General features: G+C 38.8%; 1 protein-coding gene and 1 pseudogene across 2 annotated transcripts; both read left to right on the top strand.

The window, feature by feature from the left end:
• The first annotated feature begins 155 nt into the window (after nt 1–155).
• On the top strand, nt 156–13,534 carry LOC144658440 (tetratricopeptide repeat protein 28-like). The gene is made up of 2 exons (XM_078518840.1): nt 156–264; nt 9,960–13,534. The coding sequence occupies exon 2, from the start codon at nt 9,972–9,974 to the stop codon at nt 12,492–12,494; it is 2,523 nt and encodes an 840-aa protein (XP_078374966.1). The 5' UTR covers nt 156–264; nt 9,960–9,971; the 3' UTR covers nt 12,495–13,534.
• Nucleotides 13,535–16,840: 3,306 nt separating this feature from the next.
• Nucleotides 16,841–19,709, top strand: LOC144657901 (tetratricopeptide repeat protein 28-like; annotated as a pseudogene). The gene is made up of 3 exons (XR_013571629.1): nt 16,841–16,942; nt 17,108–18,218; nt 18,254–19,709. The product of XR_013571629.1 is annotated as a tetratricopeptide repeat protein 28-like (transcript).
• Nucleotides 19,710–21,019: the final 1,310 nt, after the last annotated feature.

Raw genomic sequence — 21,019 nt, 5'->3', positions numbered from 1 at the left:
AATTCGCTGTCTCCTGTCGCTGTGCATAACCTGTGTGCTTCACTATATAACGAAAAGGCATTTGTTCGTGACGTGCACCATATCGCGTGACGTGTCGCAATACCAATAACCTATCAAAATATGGTGTCACGCCATTGTTCTGCCGCTAATTATATGATGTAGTTATTCGAAAATCATTGCTGATGGTCGTTCAAGTCTACATCGTTCCGTGCAGTTAACACTGGAATAAGTGCGGGGAATATACTCCAGAAAACATCTATTAAGGTTTGTGTTAATGTAGCCCAATTAGGTTAAGCAATCTATCTGTCTTTTTGTGTTTCGTTTGAGCCCTTTTGGGACGGCAGTGCTAAGTAGTGTGTAATCTGTAACCTGACGAACAGAAGTCTATTGTTTCTGTTGCTCTAACAGCACTGAAATATCAAGGAATCGCCTTCGACTTCTATTTGACACTTAGTATGCCAGCCAAGTTCCATCTTTTGGAATATTTTTAACCAATACTATACCTTATATTTCACTCTTTCCGTTGTTCCGTGATATAAATATACTTCATACGCATCCCTTGTATCGAAAGTGAAATTGATAAGAAAACACATATTTATTGACAAAGCACTGCACGATTAACGAAACCCAGCCATAAATCATCGTGTTATATTAATAGCTTCGATAAAGAGAAGGTTAATACAAGTTTTTGTGTTGCACGTAAGCGCACGCAAATATTAACAATGTCAACTGCTCTGACGTCATAACGTGCGTCACGGAGCCAAATGAAAATAACACCGATGTGATTTTCGTTTAGGTCACTTTGATTTACCTTATTATAGGAAATTAACGTTTGTGTTAATTAAGGTATTTGAAATTAACGCGACTTAAATTAACGCGAATTGAAGGAAAAATTACTTTCCAATAAAGGAAATTAACGCGAAAGAGGGGGGGACATTTCAAAATGAAGGAAATTAACGCGACGAACACAAAGAAAAAAACTTGTTGAGACAACAAGAACACGTTTATTTCAACACTAGGCGTATAATCCTCGACGTAGGGGTTAGGCGAAGGAATCTGACCGCCTCGAACGTTCTTCGCTGTTTCAGTGATAACAGCAGATTTCCACCCTGATGAAATAATGTCTTTTCCTTGCAGTCAAGAACGTCTGGACTGTATCGAAAAATTGGGACCAAAATAATGGAAATTAAGGTCATGGAAATTAACGCTCCACTTAATTAACGGCGCGGAAATTAACGTTAACAAAAATTAACGCGACTTAAATTAACGCGAATTTTTGAAATTCGCGTTAATTTCATGAAGCGTTAATTTCCTATAACTAGTGGTAACCACAGGTCAGAAAGTGCGGGCCTCGACAAACTTTTGTTTTCGGATTCTAATCGTTCTTTGTGGAGGAAAAAAATTCTCAACTTCCCAGTGTTTGAACGATACATTTTCGGATCCTTTTGCATTAACCGTTCATGGTGGAAGATTACGGATTGATAATTGACAAATCACTGGACAAAAGTAACGCGTCACGCGAGGAATGCATGATTTAATCGAGCACGCGGTGCAATTAAGATGTGATTTTCCTCTGTCGGCGAACTCGCTATGTTGTCAGTGTTGTAAGGAATTTTTCGAGATTAAATAACTGTTGTTGGAATCATTCGTTTTGCTCTGGTTTATCTGTGATACAATCACAGCAAATTTTCTCAAAACCAACGCCTGAACAACGTCTGCAAAACGTAATGTTTCTTCCATGTGACAGAAGCCTCGATCTTATGTGACAAACTGTTGACATTGACACATTTTTCGCATTCTTATCGTCTTGATGAACAGATTTTCAACTTCCGGTGTTTCGACAAACTGTTGTGATTGACACATTTTTCGCATTCTGATCGTTCTTGGTGGAAGAACAAAATTTTCAACTTCCGCTTTGCAGCTAGTCTTTTATAAACGTGGCGCGCACGCGTCATACGCAATCCGCTGGTCACTGTCAAGATAAGGGTTACGGGCCTCTCTTGGGCCCGCAATAAGGAATATAATTATTCACAGGACGAAATAACGGATTTAATTGCTTTTAAAGGTAGATTAAAGTTGTACATTTGAAGTATTTAAACCACATTTAATTTCATTAGGAAAGACTTTAAATGTACCTTTAATGAACTTTTATTTATGAAATAAAGGTATACTAATGAACCATTTCATACAAATTGCATTTTAAGATAAAAGCTAACTCAAAGAATCATTTCATAGGCTTTAAAAGGCTCTCATAAATGGCCAATAAAGATACAATTAGTTTACCTTTAACTTTTTGGAAAGGTCTCCAAAAACCATCTTTAGTTTACCTTTAATTCTCATTAAAATGTACAACAAAAGCTTCACAGTCATCTTTAATGTGTGTTTAATTCTCATTAATGTCCAACAAAAGTTTCACATCCATCTTTTAATTGTGTTTTATTCTCATTAATGTCCAACAAAAGTTTCATAGTCATCTTTAATGTGTGTTTTATTCCCATTAAAGTCCAACAAAAGTTTCACAATCACCTTTAATTAGCCTTGCTTCACCTTTTGATGCATTCTAAATGATACAAATTGCTAAAAAAAAGGGTGGGGCCGGGGGGGGGGGGGAGCACCAGAAGCATGCTGTGGACAAACATATACAGTGAAACCAATATTTTTTTTATTTGTTTATTTCTTTATTTTGTCTTACTTCCCTACATAAATTACAAATAGTCACATAAAGTGTTTTAAACAGTCGTTTATAAATACGTACAATAAAAATGAATACAGTAAAATTTTTTGCTGTCAGATGAGACTGGCTAATTTTTTTTTTATTAAATTAAATAGCGGATTTATTTGATTAAGCGCCCAACCTCAAATTAGCGCCCACCTTGAATAAGAACCCACTCCCAAGGTCTGAAAATTTAATAAGCGGCCAGGGCGCTTAATCGAATAAATACAGTATTTTATGTAAAGTCTGTGTCCGGGCCATGAGGCCCATACAGCCAGAGCTTATCCCGGTTTCCGTAGCATTAAGCGACTAGGAGTATTGCTACTCCCCCCTGGATGGGATGCTAGTCCATCGCAGGGTTACCCCCCAGCAGTAAATTCGCCGGTACCCATTTATACACCGGGTGGAGAGAGGCACTGTGAGAGCAAAGTGTATTGCCAAAGAACACAACGTAGCGCCCCACCCAGGCTGTTCGACTCGGTGTCGAGTGCGCTAACCATTAGGCCACCGCACCTCCCACATAGTAGTTATAAATATTTTTTGAATGTCTTGGGACAAGTCTCAAATAAATTATTCAATCACTGGATCTGCGAAGCCAGCTGTGAAGCATTCAGGCCTGATTCCATTAGTGGAAGCAGGCCTGTGTTTACACACCCTTATATATAGTGCACAGAAGCAATATACTCTTAAACTATTGGTGGTTAGAATGATGGGGTAGTCAAATTCTAAATACCGGTAGATGCAGAACCCTTCCTTAGTACCACCAAAAACTGATTGTTTACTTATTTTTTCTTAATTTTTTTTGTTTGTTGATCCTGGTTCAAATAAGCAACATAACAACAACAATTTGGCAAGGCCACTGAGCAAACTATCTAATCCATTGACTGTTTTATGTACATTTTGTAAAATGCAATGTGCATGGCACAGTTTATGATATAAAACAAACATAATGACATCACTTCATAATATAACAATAAATTAAGTGTGGTTTTCCTAATCACCCTGTGAAACAACACTAAATGATGGACACAATGAAACACAAAATTCAATGTTTCAATTGTTGATTCACAATAGTCAACAAAATAATGGAATCAGTGTCTTATGATGATGCCTTACTTCTATTTCATGAAATCTGAGTTGAATTACTCTATCCATGTGTTCAGTACTGAGGCCAACAGTTCTGGCACAGCATACTCACAGAAAAAGATGCAATTACTGGTATGTTTCTAGGCACAATGCCTCAAAAATTAAAATTTCTGCAGCCCTTCCCTTTTCATGATTGGCACCTCATTTTCAGTCAGCTTTTAAGAGCAGCTCTTTGTCTTGTTAGTTCCTAAAAAAACAATAATATAAGATATTACTTACATTAGCAGTTGTAAAGGTCTAAAAGAAGCTGCAGTAAATATCTGTTCAAAAGCATAAAGATCTCACACTCATAATAGTTGAAACTCCAAATCCCCTTATGAATACAATGTAGTCACTCGCAATAGTACAGAAGCTTAAAAAGCTCTGAGAATAAATTCACCCCTTGCAAACTGACAAATCTCATGCTCATAATGGTAAAAAATTCAAACCCTATCTCGGGCTAACACAATTGCCTATATAACATAAACATGTAGGACAGAACCTCCCCTCCTCAGGGAAAATTCACATTGACTGATGTAGGTTATATTTCACTCTACTTTGAGTAAATGTCACCTGAAATTATTTTTTATGTGCCTCAAAAGCATAAAGATCTTGCATTCATAACTGTTAAAAATCCAAACCTTAATTATCTTGGGCCAACACAATTGCCTACATGTATATAACATAAACATGTACATGTAGGAGAAAACCTTTCTCAGTCTCATCAGGAAAATTCACATTGACTGACATATTATATTTTACTCTACTTTGAATTTTTAATTTATGTGCCTCAGGTTTACTCTTAGAAGCAATCAGTGATCTTTATGAATGCGGTCACTCACAATAGTACAGAAGCATAAAGATCTGACAATAAAGTCGCCACTCGCAACTGTACAAAAGCATAAAGATCTTACATTCATAACTGTTAAAAATCAAAAATCCTTTCTTAGGGCAACACAATTTCCTATATAACATACATGTAAAAATGTAGGAAAGAACCTTTCTCAGTCTCATCAGGAAAATTCACATTGACTGACATATTATATTTTACTCTACTTTGAGAAAATGTCATCAAATTTTTATTTAATTTTTATGTGCCTCAGGTTTACTCTTAGAAGCAATCAATGATCTGTTTGAATGCGGTCACTCGCAATGTAGTACAGAAGCATTAAGATCTGACAATAAAGTCGCCACTCGCAACTGTACACAAGCATTAAGATTTCACATTCATAACTGATAAAAATTCAAATCCTATCTTGGGCCAACACAATTGCCTATATAACATAAGCATGTAAGAGGGAACCTCTCTCAGTCTCATCAGGAAAATTCACATTGACTGACATATTTTACTCTACTTTGAGAAAATGTCACCTAAATTTTTTTTTTGTGATTCTGAGGTTTACTCTTAGAAGCAATCAATGATCTCTATGAATGCAGTCACTCACAATAGAACAAAAGCATTAAGATATGACAAAAAAGTTGCCACTCGCAACTGTACAAAAGCCTAAAGATCTCACATTCTTGACTGTTAAAAATCCAGACCCTATCTCAGGCCAACACAATTGCCTATTTTAAGCATAAAGCCTATTTTAAGCATAAAGATCTGACAATAAAGTCGCCACTCGCAACTGTACAAAAGCATAAAGATCTTACATTCATAACTGTTAAAAATCAAAAATCCTTTCTTAGGGCAACACAATTGCCTATATAACATACATGTAAAAATGTAGGAAAGAACCTTTCTCAGTCTCATCAGGAAAATTCACATTGACTGACATATTATATTTTACTCTACTTTGAGAAAATGTCATCTAATTTTTATTTTATTTTATGTGCCTCAGGTTTACTCTTAGAAGCAATCAATGATCTGTATGAATGCGGTCACTCGCAATGTAGTACAGAAGCATTAAGATCTGACAATAAAGTCGCCACTCGCAACTGTACACAAGCATTAAGATTTCACATTCATAACTGATAAAAATTCAAATCCTATCTTGGGCCAACACAATTGCCTATATAACATAAGCATGTAAGAGGGAACCTCTCTCAGTCTCATCAGGAAAATTCACATTGACTGACATATTTTACTCTACTTTGAGAAAATGTCACCTAAATTTTTATTTTGTGTCTCTGAGGTTTACTCTTAGAAGCAATCAATGATCTCTATGAATGCAGTCACTCACAATAGAACAAAAGCATTAAGATATGACAAAAAAGTTGCCACTCGCAACTGTACAAAAGCCTAAAGATCTCACATTCTTGACTGTTAAAAATCCAGACCCTATCTCAGGCCAACACAATTGCCTATTTTAAATTAGCATTAACATGTAGGAGAGAACCTTTCTCAGTCTCATCAGGAAAAGTCACATTGACTGGCATAAATTATTTTATTTTACTCTACTTGGAATAAATGTCACCTAAATTGTTTATTTTGTGCCTCAGGTTTACTCTTAGAAGCAAATCAATCATATGTATGAATGTGGTCACTCGCAATAGTACAGAAGCATAAAGATCTGACAATAAAGTTATCACTGGTAACTGTACAAAAGCATAAAAATCTCACATTCACAACTGTTAATACATGTATTATCCAAACCCTATCTTGGGCCAACACAATGTATACATGTATAACATAAACATGTAGAAGAGAAAATTCACTTTTCAAAAAAAAAAAATGTCACCTGAGTTTACAGTTAATATATTTTTGAAGCACAGTAGGGGTAATTATGCAGGGTTAATGATTCAAGCTGAGAAATAATTACAGCCTTTCAAATCAATATTTTTCAAAAAATGACAAATAAACTACTTATCAACTCAAATTAAAAATATAGCACGATTTCTGTCAAGCCGTACCGCCGTTAGCAAATACGTCTGCGTTCGCAGGCTATACCGCCGTTGAGAATGTCATAATTATCAATAAATAATTAATTTATGCATAATTTTAAATGCGCGCCAAAACACATTACCGTTACTTCGAATAATAACGAATTTTTCTTTGAACCACTGGGTCATTTCTTAGGAAATATTAAGCATATACTATAAATGTATAAGCTAATGTGAGTTTTTAAAGTAGAATTCTCTTACTTACTCTTGAAGCGACGATAACTGCAATTTCCTCAGCGGAGTTCGAGAACGACGAAACGGTCCGCCGACCAGCGTGGACTTTGGTATTTTCCTTGTGATCCTGCAGACGGCGCTCTACCCGTTGGAGTACTTCAGGTTGTGTCTTGGTGCTGCCTTCATTTTCTTCCTGTAGCTGTTCGATCTTTGCTACGAGGGTGCTACTGCTCTCGATATAAGCTTAATCTCAGCTTAGCTGATTTAAGCTTATATTGTCGTCCGAAAACTTGGCTCTAATATGTTTATACCGCTGATCTTGCTCCGCCGCCATACTTCAACCGTGAAAACTGTACAATATTAAACGCTTGACGTCGGACAGAATCGAACAGTACGACCTGACAAAATAGAACTGAACAAAATTGTCTCACAAGACACGGTACGAACGGTGAAATGGCGCGCCATTTTTCGTGCACACAATAGACCCGAGGCCCCCAACTGTCTCAACCTCCTTCAGCCTGCCGCTGATCGTTGTTACCAAGGCTCAAGATTCTCAAAATAGCATTTCGCCGGTGTTTACTATTGAAAATTGAGCCTGGATTTTAAAGCGAATCGATCTGTTGATAATTTCTTCCATTAATTTTGAAATTAAAGTCGTCTTTTGCATTTATGTTTCAATAAAGCTCAGAAAGACCGTTTACTGACTAATGCATGGTGTTTTTTGGTGAGATCACTTTTCAGACTATACCATATTATACGTACGGCGACTTGTCATTACTTCCAAAAGGCACCAAAAGTTGAGCATTCGTCCTGTGATTATTATCCTTTCTCAGATTTTTCTTGTCTTGCTCCATTAACTTTTTTTATTATTCATTCAAAATATTTCTCTGTTTCTGATTGGCTTTCGATCCCCGGTTAATTCCAGCTAACCGGCTAGGGCCGACCCAATTTGGAAGAAATTCCAATTATTGGACGATTGACGTCATTTTCAAGAATTAATGGATTGCAACCTCGTTCTCAAGTATGATTAACGGATCGCAACCTCGTTCCCAAGAACCGCTGACGTCACGCGACTGAACGGCTTTGCGAAAATGGCCGCTAGATTTGAGCATTACGAAGAGGTAAAATTTTAAAGTTATTAGAAGACAAGGAAAGTCAAAACACGGAAAAAGCAACGAAGGGGAGTCGATCGATTTTGAAAGCGTATCTTCAAGAGGAAAAGATCCCTGATCCAGCCACAGCGGAGGACTTGGAGCGGTTTAACGAAAATTCTACGTCGAAGTAAGCAAGAACGATGGAAACCTGTACTCGAAAACATCGCTTTGTGTCATCAGATTTAGCTTCAATAGACACTTCAAGCAAGTGCTAAATATCGACATTATAAAGGACAAGAAATTTAATGAAGGTAACCGAGTTTTTGAAGTTTAAATCAAATTTAAAAGCGAACGTTGTTGTGTATTTGTGTACTTTGCCTACTGTCAAAACCCTATTAAATTCATTTTGTGCATTTGGAGCTCTGGAAATATTTTGAATGAATAATAAAACAATTATTGAATTCGGCTTTCGTATGATATGAAGAATTATGAAGATCTCGGAGGGTGTTATCCGCCTCAGCCTCCGGCTTCTCGATCTTCATAATTCTTCATATCATACTCAGCCTCATCCAATATTTGCTAAATGAATTTTAATCGTAAAGAAGCCTTAAAAACGCCATTTTAAAGTGTAAAATTTATAAAAAAATTAAAAGAGCAAGACAAGAAAAATCTGAGACACCGTTTTTTAGACCAATACATGTAGATCAAATTCCACATAAAAGTTTAGGCTCTCACGTAAATGTGTTCTAAAATTAACTTAATAATGCGCAACATCATAACTGGTTACATTCCTTCCTTTTCAGTGCGCAGTCATTCAAAAACGTTTTCGTAAAGCCTTCGAAAATATTCGTGTTTTTGCTGTATTTCGCGCTTTACTGAGGCTCGGAAAGCATTTTTTTAATCTCATTCAATAATGGATAGTTTTAGTGTTTGGTTGGTTAAAATGTCATTTTAAAATTTCTGTTCATTTGATCTTTGAGATTAAATCTATTTATTTTTGTCTTTTGTCGGGGTCTAGTCTAGATTGATTAACCCTCGGACGTACAAGGGGGGGGGGGTGGATGCCACCCCCCCCCCATGAGGTTTTTTCCAAATTTTGAAAAAACGATTTACTCTACAATGCTGAAACTTTCAGTAGCTGTTCATTCATCCTTTGCGGAAATTTTGCTATGTCAACCATGTGTCCATGACATTTGACGTTGCCATGGCAACGTCACAAATACAAGCAGGTCTTGCCAAAAAGCGTCATTTTTAACATTTTTCTTTATTTTTTCCAGTTTTTTAAATCAGAAGTGCAAGATCGGTTTATTTCTATATTCCATAAGCATTCTGGCTTGATTTTGCATCAATTTCCATTATTTTTTGACTTTCTAAGAAAATGTTGAAATCCAAGATGGCGGATCCAAGATGGCGGCTCTAATGACGTCACGTGACGACATATGACGTCACAGCCAATTAAAATTATGTCATCTTGTAGAGTAAGCTAAGGGCTTTCTTCTTAGTGCAAAATAAATTCGCTACGCCTTAATATAACGAAAACTCCGGGGAGGGGTTCCATCCACCCCCCCCCTTGTACGATGGTGGGGGTATGAGTTTGCTTGTACGTCCGAGGGTTAAAATATGCAATATTTTCACACTATTCTCCCTATATATATATCATCAATTCTGTCATGTTATTTAACTTGAAAATGATGACATGGGGTCATCGAAACGTCGTTCGATTTTCCTATCACTGATTTTTATTCTTGATTGATTGGTTAATTAATTTATTGATCGATCGATCGATCGATCAATCGTTCAGTTGATCAATGGATGGATGAATGGACCAATGAACGGATTGATTGATTGTTTGATTGATCGATTGCCGATTGATTGATTGATAGGGTGGGTGGGTGGCCCTGACATTTAAGACTTGTGATGGGTACTCGTCAAGTGTATTTACACATCATATGTTCAATTTACTCATTCAGAACCGTTCAATCATGGACTGCCACATTGTAAATGTCTACAAAGCAGTGGATATTACTCGGTCAGTAGCAAATTTCCTTATAAATACCAACCACTACCTTGCAGCCATAGGATTTATCAAAGAGTTGTTGATGTTGGCGAATGTCGCCAAAAACTCAACTTCATCCTATTCATCGAGTCAAGATAGGATGAAGATGGCAATATTCGATGCTTTGGCCTTTGCCTACTTTTACGTAGGTAACTATCGTGATGCAAAAGCGAATGCTAAATTTGCTCTTCGAATAAGCAAACAAATCGAAGACAAAGATGGAGAACGAACATTTTACCTTTACCTCTTTCGTGTGTTCAAAGCTCTTGGCCGAGACGACAAAGCAATCAAATACCTTAAGTTAGCACTTAAAGTAAGCAAGATAATTGGAGATGCCAAAGTAGAGGCAGAGATACACTTACAGCTTGGCGTATTAGAAGACGTTTTCCTCGGTCAACACGAAAAAGCAAAGGAGCATCAACTGAAATCAGTCCAGTTGAGTAAGGACATTGGAGATAAAGCAACGCAAGTAAGGGCTTTATGCATTCTCGGGCAAGTCTTCTGTGCCCTCGGCAAGCCAATGGAATCATTTGAGAAACACGGCGAAGCATTAAAAATTAGTGAAGAAATCGGAGATGGCTCATTAAAAGCAATGGTTCTGTTTGATATTGGAATGCATTTTCAGCAGACTGACAATTACGATAAGGCAATGGAATATTACCAGAGATCGCTTCTCGTCAGTAAAGAGATACATAACAGTGTATTAGAAAGAAATGCCTGTCGTCAGCTTGGTACTATGCTTAGCCGGGCTAAAAAATATGTCGAGGCGGTCAAATATTTAAATAAGGCCCTTGAACTAAGTACGACAGAAGAACACAGACGAGAAAGGGAGGCCATCTGTATTGAGCTCTTCAAGATATGCCTTGTTCTTGGACAACACGATAAGGCAATGGAGTACAGACAGAAAGTGATTGAGTGTGTAATGGCAGCAGGGGTCAGGGACGTCACGAGGTCCTCAGTGTTCGTTCGCCTAGCTCTCGGTTATGCTGCAGATAGAAACATGCAACAGGCATGCGACATGTTGTCTGAAGGTATTAAGTACTATGAAAATGAGCGTGCAATTTTGAGTGAGGAATACAAACTGCCCGTTGGAGACAAACAGCAGAGCATCGATATTTACAAGATTTATTGCTATGTCCTAATTTTCCTTGGTAGGGTTCTGGACGCTTTGTGTATTGCAGACCAAGGACGTGCCCGAATACTAGGAGAATTGTTATCAAAGAAATATGCTATTCAAGAGAAGGTCGAGTTAGGAAAATACAACATCATCACAAGCTTGATCAGCCTGCTAACGAAAAAGCAGATTCTAGTATTTATAAATGCTATGAATGTGTCAACGTTTTTCTGGATAATGGCCGGTGAGGGAGGACGCAAATTGGAGCTGGTGTATCGAGCGGAATCGTCCGAGACCGACGTACATAATCTCCTTGAATCCCGGCTACAGAAAAATTTCAGATCGCTTGCTATCGGCCAAGACATTGAATGTGAAGACCGTTCGTTATCAGCGTTATATGACTCGGAGTCTACAGCTGAAGATGAAAACGACAAAAGAAACAAAGGAAAACGTCTTGTAGAATCAGTTGAAGAGGAATATGAGGATACAAATGCTTCGCATCAGTTGTACAACATGCTTGTTGCTCCATTTGCCCATCGCATTGAGGGCCAAGAGGTTGTGCTTGTTCTCGAGGGATCTATGTTTGTGGTCCCCTTTCCAGCACTGCAGGACCTTCAAGGCAGATATCTGTCTGAAAAATGTAGATTCCGCGTCATTCCATCCCTAACAGCGCTCAAACTAATCCATGACAGCCCAGCAGATTTTCACAGCCAGGCCGGAGCACTGATCGTAGGTGATCCAGATGTTAGTCGTGTAAAGCGGCTGAGGCAATTGCCAGCGGCAAGACAGGAGGCAAAAGAAATTGCCGAGCTTTTGAACGTCTCACCGCTGCTGGGTGAGCAAGCAACGAAGAAAGAAGTGTTACGAAGGATAACAGATGTCTGTCTGATTCACATCGCTGCCCATGGTGATGCAGAAAGAGGAGAGATCGCTTGTACGCCAAACCTATCTTCTCCTCGAGTGCCAAGGAAAGAAGACTTCTTGCTGACCATGGAAGACGTCGCAAAGGTTGGCATCCGAGCCAAGCTGGTTGTACTCAGCTGTTGTCATAGTGGTCGCGGAAAAATCATGAAATCTGAAGGAGTTATGGGTATCGCACGTGCCTTTATTGCATCTGGAGCTCGTTCAGTCCTGGTTTCCCTGTGGCTTCTGAATGACGAATCCACCAAAGAGTTCATGATTCGTTTCTACGGTCATCTGGTGCGTGATAAACTGAGTGCAAGTGAAGCTCTTCACCAGTCCACAAAGTGGATGAGAGAATCCAAGAAGTACAGCGTGAGTGACTGGGCACCATTTGTTCTGATTGGAGATGACGTGCCACTACTGGACTTATAAGAAGCATGCACGTTCTTTAGTGTACAACAAATAAACTGTCACAGAACACTGAACTACATCGACTGTTAAAGTTAGCCATGTTTGTTGTGGATGCAGTATAATTGTTTACTTAAGATATTATCCTGCGAGCAGGCTCTCTATTCGGGGGCAACGTGAATATTGAACCTTCGGCGCTCGAAGAGTTCAATTCACGTTGTCCCCGAATAGAGAGCCTGCTCGCAGGCTATTAAGATATATACTTTTTTAGGTCGAAACACATCTTTGAATTACGGCTGAAAATTATTAGTGGACTAAATCAGAAGAGACATAGACACCCGCCTATAAGTTTGTTTTGAGAAGTAAACAAATACAACGAGAACGGTAAATAATTTCGGTTAATACTTTATAATAATTATTGGTTGATTGTTAGCACTGTCTGCAAAATTCCATCAGTTTTTGGTAAATTTAGGAGATTATTTTATCTATCTTGCACAAGGGTAACCTTGTCTGCACATTAAAACTCTCGGCTTTAACTTTTGTAGGTTGGGACATTCCTCGTATCTTTTATAAATGTAAGGTTGTCTCCTCGATAAAGTCCAATTTTGCTTTGTAGTTGGATGGAACATTTTCCATTCGACATGTACAGTGTTAAGATTCTTATTCATATGTTATTCATATAAGTTATCTACCAAGACGGACAAAGATCTTTCCACTACAGACGAGTAAAGTTCCTGGAACATCTTGTCTCGAGCCTCGCGTCTCTGGGCCTCTGCGCTGAGCGCTCGATCTTTCGAGCCTCTGTTTCTCCGTACCGTGATTTTTTTGACTTCAACTTATATAAACAGTTATCCAAAACTTGCCGTAAACATATTCTTTTAACAAGAGAATAAATTCTGAGTTTCACTTGTAATGTCGATCGGATATAGGGTTGATTGAACAACCGGGCCCAGTTTTAGAACAGAATTATTAATAAACAATGGTCTGACCAATGAGGGCATGCTTGACAACATGTCGCCGCGACGTGTTGCAGCGACGTGTCGCCTAGTGTGTGCCGACCATTAAAAGCGTTTACGAATTTAATATCTTTATTTAATCTCCTCTAAAGATTTAGATCGGACGTGACGTCTTCGGTCTCCGGTTTTCGGCGCCTCGAACTTTTCTAAGAATTTGACTCGAAAGCTTAAGTGTGCAAACCTTTGTAGGAAATTGTTACGGTGAAAGAATGTCAAACTGGGAAACTCGGTGGACATCAATTATCAGATTTCCCATCCATAAGCAGCGTATAAACCTTAACTTTCCAGGAACGGCGTTAACTTTGTATGGAGAATTTTGGCGGGAATTGCACAGAAACTGCGCACGCGCGCGGTGTTTGACCGCTGTTTGGGTCGGTCGGTTTGTGCGCAAAACATTGTTAAACGGTCAGCGGACACTGTTTAGAGCGATTTCACCACAAATAGTCTAGCCAAGCCGAACTGACTGTGACATCGGCATCCTCGTCATCTGAAAATAATGACATGACGCACTAAGAAGACAGAAGGTGCTACTGTTTAAAGATTTGTATGCGACAATTTTAGCTGTTTGCCTTACCGATTCCCAGTGAGAATCATGCTTGTTGCTTGCCACAACCGAAAGCCGGGAGTGTTTTAATTAGCGAAGCAATAATTTAATATTTTCCGCTATAAATTAAATCGCTGAGACATTTATCGTTTATTTCCGAGTAAATGTTTGAGTAAGGATAGAAAAATCTAAAGCCTGGTTTTCACTAGCGACGCAAGCACAAGCGCAAGCATAACAGCTCTTATTCATAGTGAACTGAAACGGCTTCGACGCAAGCATAAGCACAAGCGCAAGCACAAGCACAAGGATCAAAATTTTTCCTTTTCTTGGGCTGAAAACGAAACGCATAAGCACAAGAAAATTGTTTACTTCTGGCCGTGTCTAGCCAATTAAAGCGCTCGTTCCAGCATTTGAACAAAGTCGCAGAGGCTGCGGTTGATTTTGATGAACGTTTTCCGAGGTTGTTCGGAGGAGTGGAGACAAAAAAACCAAAAGGCACAAGCGTGGGCTCGAGAAGCGAAAGAAATAAAGATACAGTAGAACCCCGGTAACTCGAGCTCGGATAACACGAACAACCCTGCTAACTCGAACAAACTTCCATTTCGCTTGGATTTGAACCCACCTTTCAGTCTCATTCAATCTACCCCGATAACTCGAAACCCCGCTTACTCGAACTGTTTTTCGTTCCCTTCAGAGTTCGAGTTACCGGGGTTCTACGGTAAATTCTTTTTTAAAAAATTATCTATTACCCCAAATGTTTCGTTTTCCTCTGTTTTGTAGTCGCTTTCGCATTCTTTTTCACAAGAGTAGAAGAAACAACAACACTCGACGTCTGAGAGTTTCTGTCGCAATATTTACCGACAGAACGGAGTCAAGAACGGCACCTCCTAACTTGTAAACATCATATTCTTATACTAATGTGCTTATGCTTATGTCGACGTTCGTTTTCATTTGGCACAAACTACTTAAATGTTTGCGTTTGTGCTTGCGCTTGTGCTTGCGTCGCTAGTGAAAACCAGGCTAAACGTTCTGTGATTTTAGACATCCTTTAAATAGTGGAAATGAAGATCTTTTACGCCTTAATTAAAACTGTTAACGAAAATACGAAATTAAAATTAATAATTTAAATATAAATTTGGCAGGTATTTTTTTTGTTTTTACAAATAACAGGTCGTAATTAAATAAGATGGTAAATTTCAAGCTCGGTGATACAGTAGAACCCCGGTAACTCGAACTCTGAAGGGAAACGAAAAACAGTTCGAGCTAGCGGGGTTTCGAGTTATCGGGGTCGATTGAATAAGACTGAAAGGTGGGTTCAAATCCAAGGGAAATGGAAGTTAGTTCGAGTTAGCGGGGTTGTTCGTGTTATCCGAGTTCGAGCTACCGGGGTTCTACTGTAGTGAAGAAATTGTTCAACATGACACGAGCGTGGGACAAAGAAATATAGAAATCATCAAATGATGGTAAATTTCAAGCTCGGTGATATATAGTAAAGAAATTTTAATATCAAATGATGATTTCGACATTGCTTATCTTAGTAACGTAAACAGGTTAACCGGAATGCTATTCAAGCTAAGCTGTTTACGGTTAGCTTTCAATGATGGTAATGGTAGCATAAAAGGTTCGAATTATCGGGGACTCAAATTAGTGAGGGTAAAATTCAGTAAGAAAATTACCTAAAGGGGAATTAAAAAAAGGTTCAAATTAGCAGGAGGTTTAAGTGATCGGGATTGAACTGTGCTCACCCTTTACCTTTATTCTTAATAGTTTTCGCGAGTACTAACTTTCGCGATTTCAAAGTAATCGCGAAATTAATACGCGCGAAAAATACATTGCCCGAAATTTAAACAAACAAAAATTAATACCATATATATCAAAACAATAAAAAATTTAAATGTTTGGAACTACAACACTTAATCATTGAAAACACCTTTCCGCCTTGTTTTCGACTAGCACCCTCCTCTGCTTACTGTTTTCTTTACTTAATAAATCGGGCAAAGCCTCTTCAGTACAGTCATCAAAGTTTCCGTTTGCAGGCTCTTTGTAGTTCTTTGTAGTTACATTAAGCCAGATCTCCGTATATTTCCAGTAGTTCCTTAGTCTTTGACGACTGAACCATAAAACACGAACAAAATCGCAAAATATAATACACTTTTGCTATATCTTCACTTGCAATCGCGAAAATTAATACTCACGAAATCGGCTCCCGAATTTTTGCGAAATTAAGTAAAATAAGGTATCACCGTTACCTGTAAAAAAACAGCCCCTCTGATGTCTGGGATGATAACTAAATACATTGCACTACTTCGTGTAAGACCAACTTGTACCACATAAAGTTCCATTTTGAAATCCTTTTTGATTGCGTCTGGTGTTTTTTTAAGACACAAGGAACGTGTTATCCGATTGATGCGAAGAACAAACTCATGTTTTACAATAACTGAGAGAATTATCGCGCGCTCATTGGACGAGCTATGGTCGATGACAGTAGTTGTGACGTTATGGGCGAAATTTCGAGAAACTCGTCGGCTTCAAACTGGAAATGAAGTAATCTTTCAAGTTTTTGCGCACGCGAGTAGTTTGGAACACTGTTATACAAATGCACATAATTACACTCGACTGATGCTATTCACGGTCAGTTTCCGATTACCCCGGGTAAGGCGGGACTTGAGTTTGCTTGGAACGACACGACGGGGAGCGGTGAATTGGGCTGCAAATTGTTGGAATTGAAGTATCTTTTCCTTTCTACCAGATACATAGTAAACTTGAATAATAAAATTCTTATGAAACTAATTAATTCCACTTGCGCCAGCAGAATGTTAAACAACAGGGATTAAACGGTAAACCAGCCGCGTCTTTTGAGTAACATAGCAAGTAAGCGGGGCAAGTAAGGGACACTAAACACACCTTTAAAGGTAAGTCACAAGTATGAAATTTTTTTTGGACGAATCAAATTTTTAATCGCCCGTACGAGTTCCATCTGGCTTCTGACGTGGAAAAATTTCATTGGCCCGATCCCTAATTACTTTGATTTGTGCTCTTTTTATGTATAAGCACCTTTTTCAACTTTGCTATTCCAGATCCTTTCAACCATGGACAACATACGTGTCTTGGACGCATTTAAGATTGCTGAGTCAGTAGCAATATTCCTTACGATGACCAACCGTTACCATGCCGCTATAAAGTTTTACAAAGAGTTGCTGACGTTGGTGAAGATCGTCGAAAACGTAACTTCATTTCATCAAGATGTTATGAAAATGAATATACACATTTTCCTTGGTTTTGTCTACTACAGCGTAGATAACTTCGATGAGTCAATAGCGAATACCAAACTTGCTCTTCAAATAAGCCAAAGAATCGCAAACAAAAATGCAGAAGGAATATGTTGTAACAACCTTATTTATGCGTTTAATGCTCTTGGCTGGTACGACAAAGCGTTAAAATATCTTGAGAAAGCACTTTCAATATCCAAGGGAATCGGAGATAGAAATTTAGAAGCACAATTATGCTGCGATCTTGGAAGACAGCATTTCGCACTCGGTCAATTCGAAAACGCAATGGAGTGCTTACTGAAATCAGTTCAAATAAGTAAGGAAATTGGGCATAGAAAAATGGAAGTAGATGCCTTAACTGTCCTTGGTGAAACGCTATGTTACCTCGGTAAGTTTGAGGAATCATTTCAGAAACTAGAGGAAGCTTTTAAAATTAGTGAAGAAATTGGAGATGGTCCTTCAAGAGCGCAAATACTATTTTCTATTGGAATGGTTCATAACTGTATTCATCACTACGATAAATCATTGGAATTTTACCAAGAGTCCCTTTGTGTTAGTAAAGATATACATGACACTAAAGTAGAAGGGAACGCCCGTGTCGCAATCGAAAGAATTCTTCTTGATTATAAACAATACAACGAAGCAATCAAATACTTAGAAACGGGCCTTGAAATTAGTAATTTAATAGGAGTCAGACAGATTACGCTACAAGCCTGTTCTTTGCTGGCAAAAGCACACCGAGATCTTGGACAGCAAGATAAGGCAACAGAATACACAGAGAGAGCAATTAAAAGCATAAAAAACGCAGGAAGCAGAAAGTGCACAAGGTCCATTGCGTTTATGTGCTCAGCTAGTAGTTGTGCTTCAGAAGGGGCGGGGACGTGCAACAAGCATGCGACATTTCATCTGAAGGTATCAGGTACTTTGAAGATGAACTTGAGCGTTTAAGCGAAGAGTACAAACTATCTGTTGGTAATATGCATAACATTGTTTATTACGAGGCACACTGCCGTTTTCTGATTGAAATCGGTAGGGACGTCGATGCTTTGTTTGCAGCAGAGCGAGGACGCGCCCGCGTACTTGGAGAACTGTTAACAAAGAAATATGCAATTCAAGAAAAATTCGAGCCAGTTAATGAAAAAAGCCTCGATAGCTTGATTGACAACCTGACGAAAGAGCAAATTCTAGTGTTTATGGCTACTACATCCATAGATAAGAAAATCTTTTTCTGGTTAATGACAAATGAAGAAGGTCCCAGAAGGTATCGAAATTAATCAATCCTTCAAAAGCGGTATACAGGATCTTCTGGAAAGTACTGTACTAGAGAATTTCTGGTTGCTTGCTGATGGCCGAGACATTAAATGTGAAGACCGTTCGTTATCAGCATTCTATGCCTCTGAGTCTCCAGCTGATGATGAAGAAGAAATAAAAGAGAACGTAGAACGTCTCGTCGAGTCGGATGACGAGCAATATGATGTAACAAACGCATTGAATGATATGTACAACATTTTTATCGCTCCATTTGCTGATCGTATTGAGGGCGGAGAGGTTGTGCTGGTCCCCGAAGGGTCCATGTTTATGGTTCCCTTTTCCGCACTTCAAGATGATAAAGGCAGTTACCTGTCTGAAAAATGTAGGATCCGCATCATTCCTTCTTTGACAACACTCATGCTGATCAAAGACTACCCAGCCGATTATCACAGCCAGACTGGAGCCGCTGATCGTAGGCGATCCAGATGTAAGTCGAGTGAAAGGTTTGGGACAATTGCCCGCAGCTAGACAGGAGGCAATAGAAATTGCTGAACTCTTAAATGTTTCACCACTGCTGGGCGAGCAGGCAACAAAGGAAGAAATGTTACGAAGAATAAAGAATGTCTATCTGGTTCACATCGCTGCCCATGGTGATGCAGAAAGAGGAGAGATCGCTTGTACGCCAAACCCATCTTTTCCTCGAGTGCCAAGGAAGGAAGACTTCATGCTCACCATGGAAGACGTCGCAAAGGTTGGCATCCGAGCCAAGCTGGTTGTGCTCAGCTGTTGTCACAGTGGTCGCGGAAAGATCATGAAAGCCGAGGGAGTTATGGGTATTGCTCGTGCCTTCATTGCATCTGGAGCTCGTTCAGTCCTGGTTTCCCTGTGGCTTCTGAATGACGATTCCACCAAAGAGTTCATGATTCGTTTCTACGGCCATCTGGTGCATGATAAACTGAGTGCAAGTGAAGCTCTTCACCAGTCTATGAAGTGGATGAGAGAATCCAAGAAGTACAGCGTGAGTGACTGGGCACCATTTGTTTTGATTGGAGATGACGTTACACTGGATTTATAAGGAAGCTTGCACGTTCTTTAGTGTACGAGTAGAAAATTCGGGATCAAGACACACTTTTTTGGACTTGTGTTTCAATTATTACTTTAACCCTTGGAAATGACATGGTAACAGAATCTAGGTATAATAATGGCCGATTTAAGATTACATGAACAGGTGCATGAATATCACAGATGTTCCGACTATTTATCTGAAAACAGCTGTATATTACTTCATGACTAGCTTATACATATACGATAGGCCTTTACCAGTTTACCTGATTGGCCTCCAAGCTCGAGGTTTCTATCGGCAGATATTTGGCGAGGGGCGAAGACATCAAAAGTCGATTGAAACTGAGAGCGAGTCATCTAATTGTTTAAGCACAACCCAGAGACCGATCTATTAAACAGAAAGGCCAGTTAAAGCGGATTGTGAGTTTGCTTAATAGAATGTACGTATGGGTGCAAAACCAACAACGTACGTATGACGTATGACCAAATTGCGATTGGTTTTTGTTTTACTGTTGATTGGTTGAGCAGGTCAGTTGAGTGAGCTGTAAAATTTCCAACCAATCACAAAGCGCAGTTAGAGCAAAGTCCAATACAATTCGGATTACTTTTTGCTCTCAACTAAAAACTGCTTTTTTATACTACGTACCTTATTATAGGAAATTAACGCTTGATAAAATGAGCGCGAATTTCAAAAATTCGCGTTAATTTTTGTTAACGTTAAGTTTCGCGCCGTTAATTAAGTGGAGCGTTAATTCCCATGACCTTAATTTCCATTACATTGGTCCCAATCTCTCGATACGGTCCAGACCTTCTTGACTGCTATGAAAAGGTATTACTTCATCAGTGTAGAAATCTGCCGGCCACTGAAACTGTGAAGAACGCTCGAGGCGATCAGATTCCTTTCGCTTAACCCCTACGATAAGGATTATTCGCTAAGTGTTGAAATAAACTTGTTCTTGCTGTCTCAACAAGTTTTTTCTTTGTGCTCGTCGCGTTAATTTCCTTTATTGGGAAGTACTTTTTTCCTTCAACTCGCGTTAATTTCCAATACCTTAATTTACACAAGCGTTAATTTCCTATAATAAGGTATAAACATTTAAAGAAATAGTAGCGGATCGAAACAAAGCTGAATGAAGACTGTACCTCAGACTTCACCCAATAAGTTCTCTTTTTATCTGAAATGTCGACCACTTCAACGCCTGGTCGTGCAGGCGTAACTAATTTTGAACCTGCAAAATTCTTACATCCTGGAATGCGTTGTTAACCCTTCGAAATGGCTTTCTTGAAACGTAAACAAATAATAGTATCTCATCTTTAAAGCCTGTTTTCAGGCATACTGAATGGCGTAAATCACACACCAAAAAAGCAACCTTCAGTGATGGAGGCACGGCAGGCGATTACTTTCCT

Source organism: Oculina patagonica, chromosome 6 (assembly GCF_052425735.1).
Source record: "Oculina patagonica isolate OP01 chromosome 6, crgOcupat, whole genome shotgun sequence".
Lineage (NCBI taxonomy): Eukaryota > Metazoa > Cnidaria > Anthozoa > Scleractinia > Oculinidae > Oculina > Oculina patagonica.
Note: the sequence above shows the minus strand (reverse complement) of the source record. Positions and strands in the feature narration are given on the sequence as shown.

Bases quoted from the DNA above. Each gene is read 5' to 3' on its own strand.
- LOC144658440 (XM_078518840.1), top strand. From the start codon at position 9,972: ATGGACTGCCACATTGTAAATGTCTACAAAGCAGTGGATATTACTCGG.